The sequence below is a fragment of the Scyliorhinus torazame genome, chromosome 4 (genome assembly GCF_047496885.1).
Source record: "Scyliorhinus torazame isolate Kashiwa2021f chromosome 4, sScyTor2.1, whole genome shotgun sequence".
NCBI lineage: Eukaryota > Metazoa > Chordata > Chondrichthyes > Carcharhiniformes > Scyliorhinidae > Scyliorhinus > Scyliorhinus torazame.
The window spans coordinates 90,965,996-90,983,264 of NC_092710.1; the positions used below are offsets into that span (position 1 = coordinate 90,965,996).

Genomic DNA, 17,269 nt, shown 5'->3' on the forward strand with positions numbered 1-17,269 from the left:
AAGAGATTTACCAGAATGTTGCCTGGTATGGAGGGCATAAGCTATGAGGAGCGATTGAATAAACTCGGTTTGTTCTCACTGGAACGAAGGAGGTTGAGGGGCGACCTGATAGAGGTATACAAAATTATGAGGGGCATAGACAGAGTGGATAGTCAGAGGCTTTTCCCCAGGGTAGAGGGGTCAATTACTAGGGGGCATAGGTTTAAGGTGAGAGGGGCAAGGTTTAGAGTAGATGTACGAGGCAAGTTTTTTACGCAGAGGGTAGTGGGTGCCTGGAACTCGCTACCGGAGGAGGTAGTGGAAGCAGGGACGATAGGGACATTTAAGGGGCATCTTGACAAATATATGAATAGGATGGGAATAGAAGGATACGGACCCAGGAAGTGTAGAAGATTGTAGTTTAGTCGGGCAGTATGGTCGGCACGGGCTTGGAGGGCCGAAGGGCCTGTTCCTGTGCTGTACATTTCTTTGTTCTTTGTTCTTTGTTCTTTGATTTATGATTATTTACAAAAACATGGTCAGCGTGGCCTCGTGAGGGGCAGGCCATGCCTCACAAGTCTCATTAAATTATTTTAGGATGTGACGAGACACATTGATGAAGGTCGGGCAGTGAATGTGGTGTATATGGATTTCAGTAAGGCATTTGATAAGGTTCCCCATTCAGAAAGTTAGGGGCCATGGGATACAAGGAAATTTGGCTGTCAGGATACAGAATTGGCTGGCCGAAAGAAGACAGCGAGTGGTAGTGGATGGAAAGTATTCCGCCTGGAGGTCGGTGACCAGTGGTGTCCCACAGGGATCTGTTCTGGGACCTCTGCTCTTTTTGGGTTTTATAAATAACTTGGATGAGGAAGTGGAAGGGTGGGTTAGTAAGTTTGCCGATGACACAAAGGTTGGAGGAGTTGTAGAAAGTGTTGAGGGCTGTTGCAGGGTACAACAGGACATTGGCAGGATGCAGAGTTGGGCTGAGAAGTGGCAGATGGAGTTCAACCTAGATAAATGCACTGTATGTTCTATGTTTGGCTTCCTTTCTAAATGTGAACTGATCCATTTTGGAAGGTCGAATTTGAATGCTGAATAGAGGGTTAAGGGCAGGATTCTTGGAAGTGTGGAGGAACAGAGGGATCTTAGGGTCCATGTACATAGATCCCTCAAAGTTGCCACCCAGTTGATAGGGTTGTTCAGAGGCGTATGGTGTGTTGGCTTTCATTAACAGGGGGATTGAGTTTAAGAGCCGTGAGGTTTTGCTGCAGCTTTATAAAGCCCTGGTTAGACCACGCTTGGAATATTGTGTCCAGTTCTGGTCGCCTCAATATAGGGAGGATGTGGATGCTTTGGAGAGGGTGCAGAGGAGATTTACCAGGATGCTGCCAGGACTGGAGGGCATGTCTTATGAAGAAAGGTTGAGGGAGCTAGGGCTTTTCTCACTGGAGTGAAGAAGGAAAAGAGAGTGACATGATAGAGGTGTACAAGGTGATGAGAGGCATGGATAGAGTGGACAGCCAGAGACTTTTTCCCAGCGCGGAAATGGCTGTCACGAGTGGACATAATTTTAAGGTGATTGGAGGAAGGTATAGGGGAGATGTCAGAGGTCGGTTCTTTACACAGATAGTGGTGGGTGTGTGGAATGCACTGCCAGTAGAGGTGGTGGAGTCAGAGTCATTGGAGACATTTAAGCGACTCTTGGACAGGCACATGGACAGCAGTAAATTGAAGGTGTGTAGGTTAGGTTGATCTTAGATTAGGGTAAATGGTCGGCACAACATTGTGGGTCAAAGGGCCTGTACTGTGCTGTACTGTTCTATGTTCCTACGTGCCTTTCCCAGTGCCTACCCGCCTGTGGTGGTATGTATTAGGGGTAATACGGTACACCAGGAATGCCGAGGAGCTATTGGAGGACAGAAGCTGGATCCCGATTGGATCCTCCACCTACTGAGCTCCACCCAGATAGGAGGGGTATAAGAACCTGGGTTTAATCCCCGCAGCTGCATTCAGTGACTGAGCTGCTGGGGGAACGTGTCTGAACAAGTCTGCTCAATAAAGCCTCGATTGAAGTTCTTTACGTCTCGCCTCGTGTGTGATCGATGGTGCTACAATTTATTGAGCAGACTTAAAAAGGAATATGGAGCTCCGGATCACCCCGGAGTGCCTGCGAATCAGCCCCCACGCAGCAAACGCAACATCGGCGTTTAAGCACTGGCTGGTGTGCTTTGAGGGGTACCTCCGAACAGCCCCCGGCAGACCAACAGAAGACCAGAAGATGCAGGTCCTGCATTCCAGGGTGAGTCCCGAAATCTACTCACTCATCGAGGGCGCGGAGGAATTCCCAGAGGCGATCAACTTGCTGAAGGAGATCTACCAAGCCCGTCAACCAGGTCTACGCACGCTACCAGCTCGCGACGAGACGACAAATCCCTGGGGAAACGCTAGACGATTTCTTCAACGCTCTAACGATCCTGGGACGAAACTGCAACTGCCCAGCGGTTACGGCGAACGAACATACGGACCTCCTGATCAGAGACGCTTACGTAGCAGGTTTGGCATCGTCGCAAATTCGCCAGAGACCTTTAGAGAAAGACTCTCTCGGACTCACAGAGGTACGGGCCCTCGCAGCCTCCCTCGACGTGGCCTCCCAAAACGCCCGTGCCTATGCCCCCGACCGCGCTGCAGCCCCTTGGGCTCCGTGGACCCCCGCCGCGACTGACCCCCCGGCAACCCCAACCCCTCTGCAAGCGTGCGCAGCCAGAATCCCAGACCACCCGGGGGGCCCCCGCTGCTACTTTTGCGGGCAGTCAAAACACCCCCGCCAGCGCTGCCCAGCCCGCTCGGCCACCTGCAAAAGCTGCGGTAAAAAGGGGCACTATGCAGCGGTGTGCCAGTCCCGTGGGGTCACCGCTATCTCCGGGGAACAAATGGGACCATGGCCTCCACCCCCCCAGCGACCCACGGGCGGCCAACGGGCGCCGCCATTTTGGACCCCGGACACCACGAGGGGGGGAGGGGCGCTGCCATCTTCCTACCCACAGGCCGCGTGCGACTCATGGGAGCGGCCATTTTGTCCACCCCGACCGCGTGCGATCCATGGACGCCGCCATCTTGGCTGACAGGCAAGGACCCCGGCGTGGACGGCTCCACACTGCCTGAAGACAAGGGTCTGATACACCAACCACGTTTGGCATCGGTGACCCTCGACCAGTCGCAGCCCCGGGCGCTCCAGACGACAACGACAAAGGTGCTGGTGAACGGCCACGAAACGCCGTGTTTGATCGACTCGGGGAGCACGGAGAGTTTTATTCACCCGGACACGGTAAGACGCTGTTCCCTTGTAATTCGGCCAAGCACCCAAAAGATTTTCCTGGCGGCGGGGTCCCACTCCGTTGAAATCAAAGGGTTCTGCATCGCAAACCTGACGGTGCAGGGGAGAGAGTTCATAAATTACCGGCTGTACGTCCTTCCCCACCTCTGCGCTCCCACCCTCCTGGGTTTGGACTTCCAATGCAACCTCCAGAGCTTAACATTCAAATTTGGCGGCCCTATACCCCCAATGACTATCTGCGGCCTCGCGACACTCAAGGTCGAACCGCCCTCCCTGTTTGCGAACCTCACCCCGGAATACAAACCCGTCGCCACTAGGAGCAGACGGTACAGCACCCAGGACCAGACGTTTATCAGGTCCGAAGTCCAGCGGCTGCTGAAGGAAGGCATAATCTAGGCCAGCAATAGTCCCTGGAGAGCCCAGGTGGTAGGAGTGAAGACAGGGGAGAAGCAGAGGATGGTCGTAGACTACAGTCAGACCATCAACAGGTACACACAGCTAGATGCGTACCCTCTTCCCTGCATATCCGACATGGTCAATCGGATTGCACAGTACAAGGTCTTCTCCACCGTGGACCTTAAGTCCGCCTACCACCAGCTCCCCATTCACCCCGGTGACCGCAAGTACACTGCCTTCGAAGCAGATGGGCGGCTATACCACTTCTTAAGGGTTCCATTCGGCGTCACGAACGGAGTCTCGGTCTTCCAACGAGAGATGGACCGAATGGTCGACCAGCACGGTTTACGGGCCACGTTCCCGTACCTCGACAACGTCACCATCTGCGGCCATGACCAGCAGGACCATGACGCCAACCTCCGCAATTTCCTCCAGACCGCTAACGCCCTCAACCTCACCTACAACGAGGAAAAATGCATGTTTAGCACCGACCGGTTAGCCATCCTGGGCTACGTAGTGCGTAATGGAGTGACAGGCCCCGACCCCGAACGCATGCGCCCCCTCATGGAGTTCCCTCTCCCCCACTGTACCAAAGCCCTGAAACGCTGCCTGGGCTTCTTTTCTTATTACGCCCAGTGGGTCCCCCAGTACGCAGACAAGGCCCGCCCACTAATCCAGTCCACTACTTTTCCCCTGTCGACAGAGGCCCGCCAGGCCTTCAGCCGCATCAAAACGGATATCGCAAAGGCCACGATGCGCGCCATCGACGAGTCCCTCCCCTTCCAAGTCGAGAGCGACACGTCCGACGTAGCTCTGGCGACCACGCTCAACCAAGCGGGCAGACCCGTGGCCTTTTTCTCCCGGACCCTACACGCTTCGGAAATTCGCCACTCCTCAGTAGAAAAGGAGGCCCAAGCCATAGTGGAAGCTGTGTGACATTGGAGGCATTACCTAGCCGGTAGGAGATTCACTCTCCTCACTGACCAACGGTCGGTAGCCTTCATGTTCGATAATGCACAGCGGGGCAAGATAAAAAAACGACAAGATCCTGCGGTGGAGGATCGAACTCTCCACCTACAACTACGAGATCTTGTACCGTCCCGGAAAGCTGAACGAGCCGTCCGATGCCCTATCTCGCGGCACTTGTGCCAACGCACAAGTGGACCGTCTCCAAGCCCTCCACGAGGACCTCTGCCACCCGGGGGTCACTCGTTTCTACCACTTCATAAAGGCTCGCAACCTCCCTTACTCCGTCAAGGACGTCCGAACAGTCACCAGGAACTGCCCAATCTGCGCAGAATGCAAACCGCATTTTTTCAGGCCAGATAGAGCGCACCTGATAAAGGCTTCCCGTCCCTTTGAACGCCTCAGTTTGGATTTCAAAGGCCCCCTCCCCTCCACCGATCGCAACACGTACTTTCTTAACATCGTTGACGAATACTCCCGCTTCCCCTTCGCCATCCCCTGCCCCGACATGACCGCGGCCACGGTCATTAAAGCCCTCGGCACCATCTTTACCCTGTTCGGTTTCCCCGCCTACATTCGTCCTCCTTCATGAGTGACGAGCTGCGTTAATTCCTGCTCAGCAAGGGCATAGCCTCGAGCAGGATGACCAGCTACAACCCCCGGGGGAACGGGCAGGTAGAGAGGGAGAACGGAACGGTCTGGAAGACCGTCCTACTGGCCCTATGGTCTAGGAGTCTTCCAACTTCCCGCTGGCAGGAAGTCCTCCCGGATGCCCTTCATTCTATCCGGTCCCTGCTGTGCACCACCACTAACCAAACGCCTCACGAGCGCCTCCTTGTCTTCTTTAGGAGGTCCGCTTCTGGAACGTCACTTCCGACCTGGCTGGCGGCCCCGGGACCCATCCTGCTCCGGAAACATGTGCGGGCGCACAAATCAGACCCGCTGGTGGAAAAGGTACATCTACTCCACGCAAACCCGCAGTACGCCTACGTGGCGTACCCAGACAGCCGACAGGACACGGGCTCTCTGCGGGACCTGGCGCCCGCCGGAGCTCCCCACCCCCCCCCAACACAAATCACCTCCCCCTCACTCCCGCCGGTGCACCCCACAGCCACCTCCTTCCCGGGGGGATCGGTCCTCCTCCCAGGCCCGTCCAGGAGTAAGGAAACAGAAGGGGACAGCGTGATGCTCCCAGAGTCGACCGGACCCGAGCCAGCACCACCACCACCACCCGGGCTGAGACGATCGGAAAGGGCGACCAGAGCACCATCTCGACTCATCGAATCGACTTCAGATGTATATAATTCAGTGGCCCAGTAAAGCGGCATTGTTGTAAATAGTTAACGCTGCAAATCGGGTAAAATGTGAATAATTCGGTGGCCCAGTAAAAGCGGCATGATTGTATATAGTTCAATGGTTAAGGTACCGACCCTGTAAACCCCTACAACCCACCACCCCGCCGGGTTCTTTTTTAACAAGGGGAGAATGTGGTGGTATGTATTAGGGGTAATACGGTACACCAGGAATGCCGAGGAGCTATTGGAGGACAGATGCTGGATCCCGATTGGATCCTCCATCTACTGGGCTCCACCCAGATAGGAGGGGTGTGGTGTTGGGCGTTCTGACACACAGATGAACCAACACAGTTGTATTTGGTACAACGCTGTTTTATTTTAACTTCTGTATACAGTTCGTTCTGGATACTCTGCACGTTGTGTCTCCCTGAGTGTGTAGTGTAACAGGTCTGTCCTTGTCCTGGTCTCCAGCTAATACTGGCCATCAGGTGTCGTGTTTGTCCTTTTATACTGTCCCTGTCCTTGTCTGTGATTGGTTGTGGTGTTGTGTGTTCTGATTTGTCTGTTGGTGTGTCTATCATGATGTGTGTGTTTGAATATCATGACAAGGGGTATAAGAACCTGGGTTTAATCCCCGCAGCTGCATTCTGTGACTGAGCTGCTGGGGGAATGTGTCTGAACAAGTCTGCTCAATAAAGCCTCGATTGAAGTTCTTTACGTCTCGCCTCGTGTGTGATCGATGGTGCTACACCGCCCACCCAGTTCCCACTGAAATTTTATGCGGGGAAGGTGCCCCCATTTCTTTATCAATTGAGGGCCTTAAGTGATTAATTAATGACCACTTAAAGGCCCCATCCAATCCCCCATGTGGGCGGGTGGGTGAAGTCGAAGCCAGGTTTGAAGCTCATCAGGTCTCACTCCTCAGACTATCAGCAGGAAAAGAAGGGGGAGTTCCTCCTTTATGGGCACTGGGGCCCATTTAAGCCCTCACCCCTCCACTAAGATCTGACCCCTCCTTGGTTTCCCTCACTCCTTGGCCTGTGTATCTTAGTCCCCAACTCCTTGGTCTCTTTGCCAGGGCCTCCTAGCCTGGTCAGACCAAAACACCCCCAATTTATCTGCCCAATTGGTCTCAGTGACTTGATTACCAGAGACTTGATGTAATCACAGCAGTGGCCACCACTTCCAGTAGCAGAGAGCTGCAGGCCAATTGATTGGCCAGCAGCTCTCGAAGGTGAGACTTTCTCCCTTTCTGGGGATCATCCTAGGCCAATAAACGTTAACATCCCAAGTTGTGTTAAACGGCCTTCTTTTCTCCGAGGAAAATAAGCCCAACTTTCCAATCTATCTCATAGTCACAGTTCTTTATTCCTGGAATCATTCTTGTGAATCTCCTCTGTACTCTCTCCAATGGCTTCACCTCCTTCCTCATGTATGACACCCAGAACTGGATGCAGTACTCCAGATGAGGCCTAACTAGTGTCTTGTACAAATTCAAACAACCTCTTTACTCTTGTACTCAATACCCCTATTAATAAACTCTGAGATACTATATGCTTTACTAACTGCACTCTCAACATGCTCTGCCATATTCAATGACTTATGTACACCAAGGTCCCTCTGTTCCAGCAGCTGTTTTCCCTTTATTTTATACTGTCTATCCATAGTCTTCCTACCAAGATGAATCACCTCACACTCCTCTGCATTGAACTTCACCTGCCACTTGTCTGCCCAATCCACCAGCATGTCAATGTCTGATTAAAATTCCAGACTATCCTGGTCATAGTTGACAATATTGGAATCTTCGTATAATCTGAAATTTTTTAATCATTCCCTGAACATCACAGTCTAGGTCATTAATGCATATAAGGAAGGGCAAGGGTCCTGTAAAGGCTCAGGAGGCTGAGTAATCGAATGAACGCTAGTTTATTCACGGCAAAAAGAAATTTCCACAATGGCTGCAATTGCACACAGTCTCTGTTGCAGTCGGGACTACCAATATGCCTGTGCCTGTCTGTGCTGGCCTTTGTAATTATGAGCTCTAGCTGGATATGGCTTTGTCCACTATCGTGCAAATTCGTATTCTATGAGTCCCTGCAGAACAGAAGGAGGCCATTCAGCCCATTGAATCTACACCGGTCTTTGGAAAGAGCACCCGACTTAAGCCCACGCCTCCACCATATCCCCGTAACCCAGTACCCCCACCAACCTTTTGGACACTAAGGGGCAATTTAGCATGGGCAATCCACCTAGCCGGCACATCTTTGGACTGTGGGAGGAAACCGGAGCACCCAGAGGAAACTCACGTAGACACGGGGAGAACGTGCAGACACCGCACAGACAGTGACCCAAGGTCGGAATCGAACCCGGAACTCTGGAGCTGTGAGGCAGCAGTGAACACTTGTTTATTCACGGTCAAAGGAATTGCCGCCATGGTGGCAAATATACATAGTATCAATCCCAGTCAGGACTATAAACATGCCCGTAATCCCCAGCCGGCCTTTGTATACCAGCTGGAAAGGTCGTATTGCATAAATCCCATAGGTTCTTATAAGTTCAATTAGAGTATCCCTGTGGGCCTCAGGGTTATTCCAAGTCCCAACACTGACCCCTGGGGAACTCTACTACAAGCCTTCCTCCAATCTGAGAAACAACCATTTATTACTACTCTTTGTTCCGTGACACTCAGCCAATTTCTTATCCAAGTACTTATTTTCCCTTTGATTCCATGAGCTAGAAGTTTGCTCACAGGTCTGTTGTCTGGCACTGTGGGTGGGATTCGCCGTCCCATTGACCCGTTTTTGGGGGCAGCACGCCCCCATCAACAGCAGGATCCTCCTTCCCGGGAGCCGGCCAATGGAGTTTTCCAATGTGGGCACCCCCGCGCCGTCGGGAAATCCGCGAGCATGAGTGCGCTGCCTGCGAAGCGAAGGATCCAGCAGACGGAGAATCCCGCCCTGTATCAAATGCCTTTTGAAAATCCATAAGCACCACATTAACAGGTTTGCCCTTTTCAACCTTCTCTGTTACCCCCTCAAAAAGATCTAGAAAGTTAGTTGAACATGGTTTCCCTTTAATAATGAAGTTAAACTGATTGGATTGCAGATGTTGCCATTATCATTGCACTCCTTTTTGAACAAGAGTATAATATTCACAATTCTCCAGCCCTTTGGCACCTTTGTGTTCTTTGTGTCTAAGGAAGATTGGCTCGATGGTGTATATACATGTCAGTAAGTGTTGCTTCTAGCAAGTCTGAGTGAGCCAATTTGCAAACCTGACTGATAATCTTAATGGTTGCTAATGTAACTCATAGCACACTCAAGAGTTGTTCAGCAAGTGCTGTCCAATTCATGGAATCACAACTAATCTTAGACATTGGGTTAATTTTCCAGTCCCACCCACTGCCAAAATCGCTGTGGGTAGGGCAAAGGTCCTTTGACCCTGGGTGGGATTTTATGGTCTCAGGGCAAGTGCGACTGGAAAATCCCGCCCTTTATGTTCTTTGTTTTGCAAGTGCTGCCGAGTTGAATACGCTCATGACTCTGCCTATTGTGAACAGCCGAAGGGACATGCTGTTTGTTATGATCCACCAACCATTGGAACATATAGCCTACAGATCGGGCATCACACCAGCACAGCATCTGCCACCATTTCTTGACATGAATAGTGCCCAGACGTAGTGCCCAGACTACCTCTGATTACCCTAGAAAGTAAGGTTTCTCACAAATGTGAGCAGTAACTTTCACACTGTTATTATGCACGGACAACACAAGTGGTCTTTTCCAGCTGTTGCTGTTAAGACAGAAAGATGTTTTGCCGACCACACAAATGGGCAATATCTGAATTTCAGTGCCAGGCCCTGAAATAGCAAAGGTTATGAGAGACAACAATATCCGGACTGCATTGCTGAAGACTGCTGCTTCAGAACTAGCCATGCCCCTAACTAAGCCTTTTGAAGTATAGTTAAACACTGGCATCTGGCCCACAGTGTCGAAAATTGCCCAGCTATTGCTTGTCCGCAAAAAAAGGACAAATCCAATCTGGCCAATTATTGTCCCATCGGTGTATTCTACAGCAAAGTGATGGAAGGTATTGATGCAATCAAGTGGCACTTACTTCGTAATAAGTTGCTCATTAATTCTCAGTTTGGGTTGACGCCAGAACCATTTGAATACAAATCTCATTACAGCCTTGGTTTAAACATGGCAAAAAGAGCTCGACTGTAGAGACGAGATGAGTGCCACATCAAGGTAGCATTTGACTGACTGTGGCATCAAGGAACCTGAATAAAATGAAAGTCAGTGAGAAATGGATGAAATCTCGCCATTAGTTGGAATCACACATGGCACAAGGTTGTGGTTGTTTGAGGTCAATCATTTTAGTCCCAGAACATCACTGCAGGACTTCCTCAGGGGACTATCTGAGGCCCAACCATCTTCAGGTGATTCACCAATGATCATCCCTCCTTCATAAGATCAGATGTGGGAAAGTTCAATGATGATTATACAGTATTAATTCCGCTTGAAACTCATCAGAAAATTAAGCAGTCAGCAAGACCTGAACAACAGTCAATCTTTGGCTGATAAATGGCAAGTAATATCCAAGCTGTACAAGTGCCAGGCAACTACCATCTACAAGAGAGATCATTTCCCCATGACATTAAATGGCATTCCCCTATCATTAACATCCTGGGCGGTTACCATTGACCAGAAAATTAACCGGACTAGCCATATAAATACTGTAGCTGCAAGAGCAGGTCAGAGGCTACGAATTCTTTGTGAGGATCTCACCTCCCAACTCCCCAAAGCTTTTCAGCCATTTGCAAAATGGAAGACAACAATCTGATGGAATACACCCCACACAACCTGATGAGTCCAGCTCCAACACCATTCACCCGCTTGCCTGACACTCCATCCACCATCTTAAACATTCAATCAATACATAAGTCCCCTGGGCCGGATGGGATTTATCCTAGGATTCTCTGGGAAGCTAGGGAGGAGATTGCTGAGCCTTTGGATTTGATCATTAAGCATCTTTGTCTACAGGAATAGTGCCAGAAGACTGGAGGATAGCAAATGTTGTCCCCTTGTTCAAGAAGGGCAGTAGAGACAACTCCGGTAACTATAGACCAGTGAGCCTTACTTCTGTTGTGGGCAAAACCTTGGAAAGGTTTATAAGAGATAGGATGTATAATCATCTGGAAAGGAATAATTTGATTAGAGATAGTCAACATGGTTTTGTGAAGAGTAGGTCATGCCTCACAAATCTTATTGAGTTCTTTGAGAAGGTGACCAAACAGGTGGATGAGAGTAAAGCAGTTGATGTGGTGTATATGGATTTCAGTAAAGCGTTTGATCAGGTTTTCCACGGTAGGCTACTGCAGAAAATACGGAGGCATGGGATTCAGGTTGATTAAGCAGTTTGGATCAGAAATTGGCTAGCTGGAAGAAGACAAAGGGTGGTGGTTGATGGGAAACGTTTAGACTGGAGTCCAGTTACTAGTGGTGTACCACAAGGATCTGTTTTGGGGCCACTGCTGTTTGTCATTTTTATAAGTGACCTGGAGGAGGGCGTAGAAGGATGGGTGAGTAAATTTGCAGATTACACTAAAGTCGGTGTAGTTGTGGACAGTGAGGAAGGATGTTACAAGTTACACAGGGACATAGATAAGCTGCAGCGCTGGGCTGAGAAGTGGCAAATGGAGTTTAATGCAGAAAAGTGTGAGGTGATTCATTTTGGAAGGAATAACAAGAAGACAGAGTACTGGGCTAATGGTAAGATTCTTGGCAGTGTGGATGAGCAGAGAGATCTCGGTGTCCATGTACATAGATTCCTGAAAGTTGCCACCCAGGTTGAGAGGGTTGTTAAGAAGGCGTACGGTGTGTTAGCTTTTATTGGCAGAGGGATTGAGTTTCGGAGCCATGAGGTCATGTTGCAGCTGTACAAAACTTTGGTGCGGCCGCATTCGGAGTATTGCGTGCAATTCTGGTCGCCGCATTATAGGAAGGATGTGGAAGCATTGGAAAGGGTGCAGAGGAGATTTATCAGAATGTTGCCTGGTATGAAGGGAAGATCTTATGAGGAAAGGCTGAGGGACTTGAGGCTGTTTTCGTTAGAGAGAAAGTTAAGAGGTGACTTAATTGAGGCATACAAGATGATCAGAGGATTGGATAGGGTGGACAGTGAGAGCCTTTTTCCTCAGATGGTGATGTCTAGCACGAGGGGACATAGCTTTAAATTGAGGGGAGATAGATATAGGACAGATGTCAGAGGTAGGTTCTTTACTCAGAGAGTAGTAAGGGCGTGGAACGCCCTGCCTGCAACAGTAGTGGACTCGCCAACACTAAGGGCATTCAAATGGTCATTGGATAGACATATGGATGATAATGGAATAGTGCAGATGGGCTTTAGAGTAGTTTCACAGGCCGGCGCAACATCGAGGGCCGAAGGGCCTGTACTGCGCTGTAATGTTCTATGTTCTATCCCTCCACCATCGATGCACAGTGGCAGCAGTGTGTACCATCTAAAAGATGCACTGCGGCAACTTAGACAACACATTTCAAACCTGTGGCCTCAGCCATGTAGAAGGGCAATGGCTGCAGGCTCATGGAGACACCACCATCTGTAAGTTGATCTCCAAGTCACACACCATCCAGACCTGGAACTATATCGCCTTGCCATTCCTTCACTGTTGCTCGGTCAAAATCCTGGAACTCCCTCCCAGGCAGCACAGTGGATGTACGAGCACCACATGGACTGCAGTGATTCAAGAAGGCTGCTCACCACCACCTTCTCAAGGGCAATTAAGAATAGGTAATTAATGCTAGAAAAGTCAATGACGTCAAGATTTTGTGAAGGAATGAAAAAACTTTCCTGCTTTCTATCCAGAAATGTTGCATGATGGTCTTGCTGCTGACCAGTCGTCAACCTGCAACCATGCCTACTTTGTGTCTGAAGAAGGATTCTTCCTCCTATTACTGGGAAACAACACCTTCCTCTGGGCCCATACATCCTCTGGCATCACATACATGGTGGCATTGCTGAAGCAGGTTGCAGTATTTATCTGCATTGATTTCGGACCAATGGTGACTTTCTATCACAGCTCCGAACCCCTTCAACTTCATATTTGGAGTGTCCCTTTAAACTGTGGAGTTGGAATTGTAAATTGTGGAGCACCAGGACAACTGCTGATGCTAATTGGACAGGAAACCTGGGAGTAAAATGATGATGAGGTGGCCAAATTAAAATGGCAGGTAGAATTGTGGATTCCCGTGTGCTGAGGTAACTCCCAGTTCCCAGCATATTTACACATTAAAATCCAGTCCCAATGAATCTATTTTTTCATTCATGTAGTTGGGCTCTAATGTCTCCACGCACAGGAACAGATGTACTCACCCAAACAACAATAGGACTGGAATTACCAGACCTCTCAGGCTGGGCACAGAGGTGACAGTGGAATACCCATTCTGTTGCCTCTGTCATGCCATATTACCAGCAATGGGGAGGGCGAAGGACAACTTTCCAGAAGAGAGGCCAATTGAGCCACTTATGTGACCAATGAAGGGCCTCTTCCCACTGACATTTTACCAGTGGTGGGTGGACCCCCTTCTCTGTTGGGAGACTTTCTGGTGAACTCTGGACGAGCCACTGCATCCCCAAAGTGCATCATATCACATTTCTCCACATTGTATCTGATCTGCCGTGCTTCTATCCATTTCATAGAAGGAGATCATTTGGCCCATTGAGTCTGCACCCACCCTTCGAAACACCATACTCCTAGGCCCAATCCCCTGCAACCCCACCCAAAGGGGCAACTTAGCATGACCATTTCACCATCATTTCTATGTCATCCTGAAACCGATAACTATCTTTCGCACTAACTACTACTTTGCCAATTTTCATATCATCTGCCAACTGAATAATGCTCCCCTTAAGTCTGATGTTGTTTATAAATAAAATTAGATGCTGCAATGAATGAGGATATAAATGCAATCTGAAGCTACCTTAAAGTGAGTGTTCTCACAGTATTAAAGAATAATATGGCACAGGAGGCCATTTGGCCCATAATGACTATGCTGGTTTTCTGAATGAGCTGATCAATTAGTCACATTCCCCGACTTTTCCCCAGAGTCCAACAATGTTGCTTTCCCTTATAAGTATCTATCCACTTTCCTTTGGAAAGTTATTGGTGAATCTGCTCCCACCACTCTTGTAGACAGTGCATTATAGATCATTATAGAGGGACTGGTTTGGCACAGTGGGCTAAACAGCTGGCTTGTAATGCAGAACAAGGCAGCAGCGCGGGTTCAATTCCCGTACCGGCCTCCCCGAACAGGCGCCGCAATGTGGTGACTGGGGTTTTTTCAAAATAACTTCATTGAAGCCTACTTGTGACAATAAGGATTATTATTAGTATTATTAATAACCACTTACTCCTCATTTCCACTCTTTATATTTTGGCAATTACTTCAACTCTGTGTCCTTTGGTTACGTATCAACCCTATGTCGACGTTTAAGCCCACAACCTTCTGACTCAGAGGCAAGATTGCTACTCTTGAGACTCCAATGCCGACTCCAATCGCAATCTATAATATCACCAACTGCTCAAGTCAGACCTGGATGATTCCCTTACCTGATACAGGTAGCACCATTTTTACATGGATGATAATCACAGATCGAGACATCACAGTTCACAATGTTCTTCCCTCTTACAGCTTCCTCCAAAATGGAAAGTTCATTGTCGTTCACCTGCAGCTCACGGATGCAGCCTATATAGCTCTGCACATGTCCCATCCCCTGAAGAATATCAGTATCCACAGGAGAAGCACCAAGATAGATAGGTCCAAAGCTTCCCTAAGTGTAGAGAGTGGGTACACATGTTACATATTATTCAGAATCTGTGTAGCAGCAATTGATGAATCCATGAATGTTAGTTGGGTACAAATCTTTTCGGTTTCAGATGTGTCTCAGTGGGAGTATGGACCAGAATCTTAGGATAAATGGTCATCCATTTTGGACTCAAATGAGGAAATATTTCTTCACTAAGAGGGCTGTGAATATTAGGAGTTCTCTATCCCAGAGGATTTTGGATGTTCAGATGCTGAGTATAGTGAAGTCAGAGGAACTTAAAACAGTCATTATCACTGGAGACAAAAGGCTAGAAGAACTAATGGGGCTGAAAACTGTTAAGTCCCCTGTACCTGAGGGTCTTAAAAGAAATAGCTGCCCAGGCACTGGTTGTAATCTTCCAAAATTCCTTAGATTCTGAAAAGGTCCCAGCAGATTGTAAAACTGCAAGTGTGACTCCTCTATTCAAGAAAGGAAGGAGACAAAAACCAACTGTAGGTGAGTTAGCCTTACATCTATCCTTGGGAAACTGCAAGAATCTTTTATTATGGAAGTAGACTAATATCATTAAAAAAAATATAATACAGGCGGCACGGTAGCACAGTGGTTAGCACTGTTGCTTCACAGCTCCTGGATCATAGAACACAGAACATACAGTGCAGAAGGAGGCCATTCAGCCCATCCAGCCTGCACCAACCCACTTAAGCCCTCACTTCCACCCTATCCCCATAACCCAATAACCCCTCCTAACCTTTTTGGTCACTAAGGGCAATTTATCATGGCCAATCTACCTAACCTGCACATCTTTGGACTGTGGGAGGAAACCAGAGCACCCACAGAGACACGCGGAGAACGTGCAGACTCCGCACAGACAGTGACCCAGCGGGGAATTGAACCTGGGACCCTGGTGCTGTGAAGCAACAGTGTTAATCACTTGTGCTACCGTGCTGCCCAGGTTCAATTCGTGGCTTGGGTCTGTGTGGAGTCTGTGTGTTCTCTCTGTGTCTGCGTGGGTTTCCTCCGGGTGCTCCGGTTTCCTCCCAAAAGTCTCAAAAGATGTGCTGTTAGGTAATTTGAACATTCTGAATTCTCCTTCCGTGTAACCAAACAGGCGCCGGAATGTGGTGACCAGGGGATTTTCACAATAACTTCATTGGTGCTAATGTAAGACTATTGTGACAATATAATCAGACAGAGTCAACATGGTTTTTTGAAAATGAAATAATGTTTTTTAAAATATATCAGAGTTCATTGAGGATGTCACAAGTCGGGTGGATAAAAGGAAACCTGTAGAAATGGTGTATTTAGATTTCCAAATATTAAGATAGCACATAAAAGATTAGAGCTCAGCTTGTTGGGGGTAATATATTAGCATGGGTAGTGGATTGGTTGACTAACAAGAAAGAGAGATTTGGGCTAAATGGGTCATTTTTAGAATGGCAAACAATAATTACTGGAGTACCACAGGGATCAGTGTTGGGGCCTCAATTATTTACCATCTACTTGGATGAAGGGACCGACTGTATTGCAACTAAGTTTGCGGACAACACAATAGGTAGTAAAGTAAATTTCAAAGAAGATGCCAAGAGTCTGCAATGGGATATAGATAAGTTAAGTGGCTGGATAAAAATTTAGCAAATAGTGCCTTGGCCCCTGAACAGTACCACTTACTACATTGGATATTTCTTTTCATTTGGCCTCAATGAATGAAATTTCAACACTCTCAAAATAGAGGCACATAGAGTTACATTGAATTTACAGCACAGAAATAGGCCATTTGGCTCAACTTCTCTGTGCCTTTATGCTCCTGCATGCTTCTTCATCTAGCCCAGGTGGCATTGCCTTCTCTTCATTTTTCCCATGTGTTTATCTGGTTTATATTTAAATGCATCTATATCTAACTCAACTATTTCTTGTTGTAACGGGTTGCATATTCTAACCACTCTCTGATTAAAAAGTTTCCCCCGATCGCGGGCCAGGCCACCGTGGGGGCACCGCCCGGGGCCAGATCACCCCGCCATCCCCCAGGACCCCGGAGCCCGCTCGCGCCGCCAGGTCCCGCCAGTAAGGGACCTGGTTCAATTTACGCCGGCAGGACCAGCATAGCAGCAGCAGGATTTTGGCCCATCGCGGGCCGGAGAATCGCCGGGGGGGGGGCCCGCCGACCGACGTGGCGCGATTCCCGCCCCCGCCGAATCTCCGGTGCCGGAGAATTCGGCGGCTGGCAGGGGCGAGATTCACGCCGCCCCCCGGCGATTCTCCGACCCTGCTGGAGGTCGGAGAATCCCGCCCCGGAACCATGACCAATCCTGTGGACATGCACCCTTGATCCTTCTTAATCACTGGGTCAGTATTCTGGAATTTCCCATCTGTTAATAGATGGGAGAATAACCACCAACAATGCGCACTTAGGTGCAATGAGCACCTTTGAGGTAATAAATCATTTTGG

At 49.0% G+C, this 17,269-nt stretch overlaps 1 protein-coding gene across 1 annotated transcript in view; it reads right to left on the reverse strand.

Annotated features, from left to right (window-relative positions):
- The window catches only part of LOC140410345 (protein eyes shut homolog), a 269,054-nt gene extending 254,265 nt beyond the window's left edge, over positions 1–14,789 (reverse strand). The window contains exon 1 of the mRNA XM_072498353.1: positions 14,606–14,789. Within this exon, the coding sequence (XP_072354454.1) occupies positions 14,606–14,766 (161 nt within the window). The 5' untranslated portion in view covers positions 14,767–14,789. The remainder of the gene's footprint in view (positions 1–14,605) is intronic.
- Between the last annotated feature and the right edge of the window lie 2,480 nt (positions 14,790–17,269).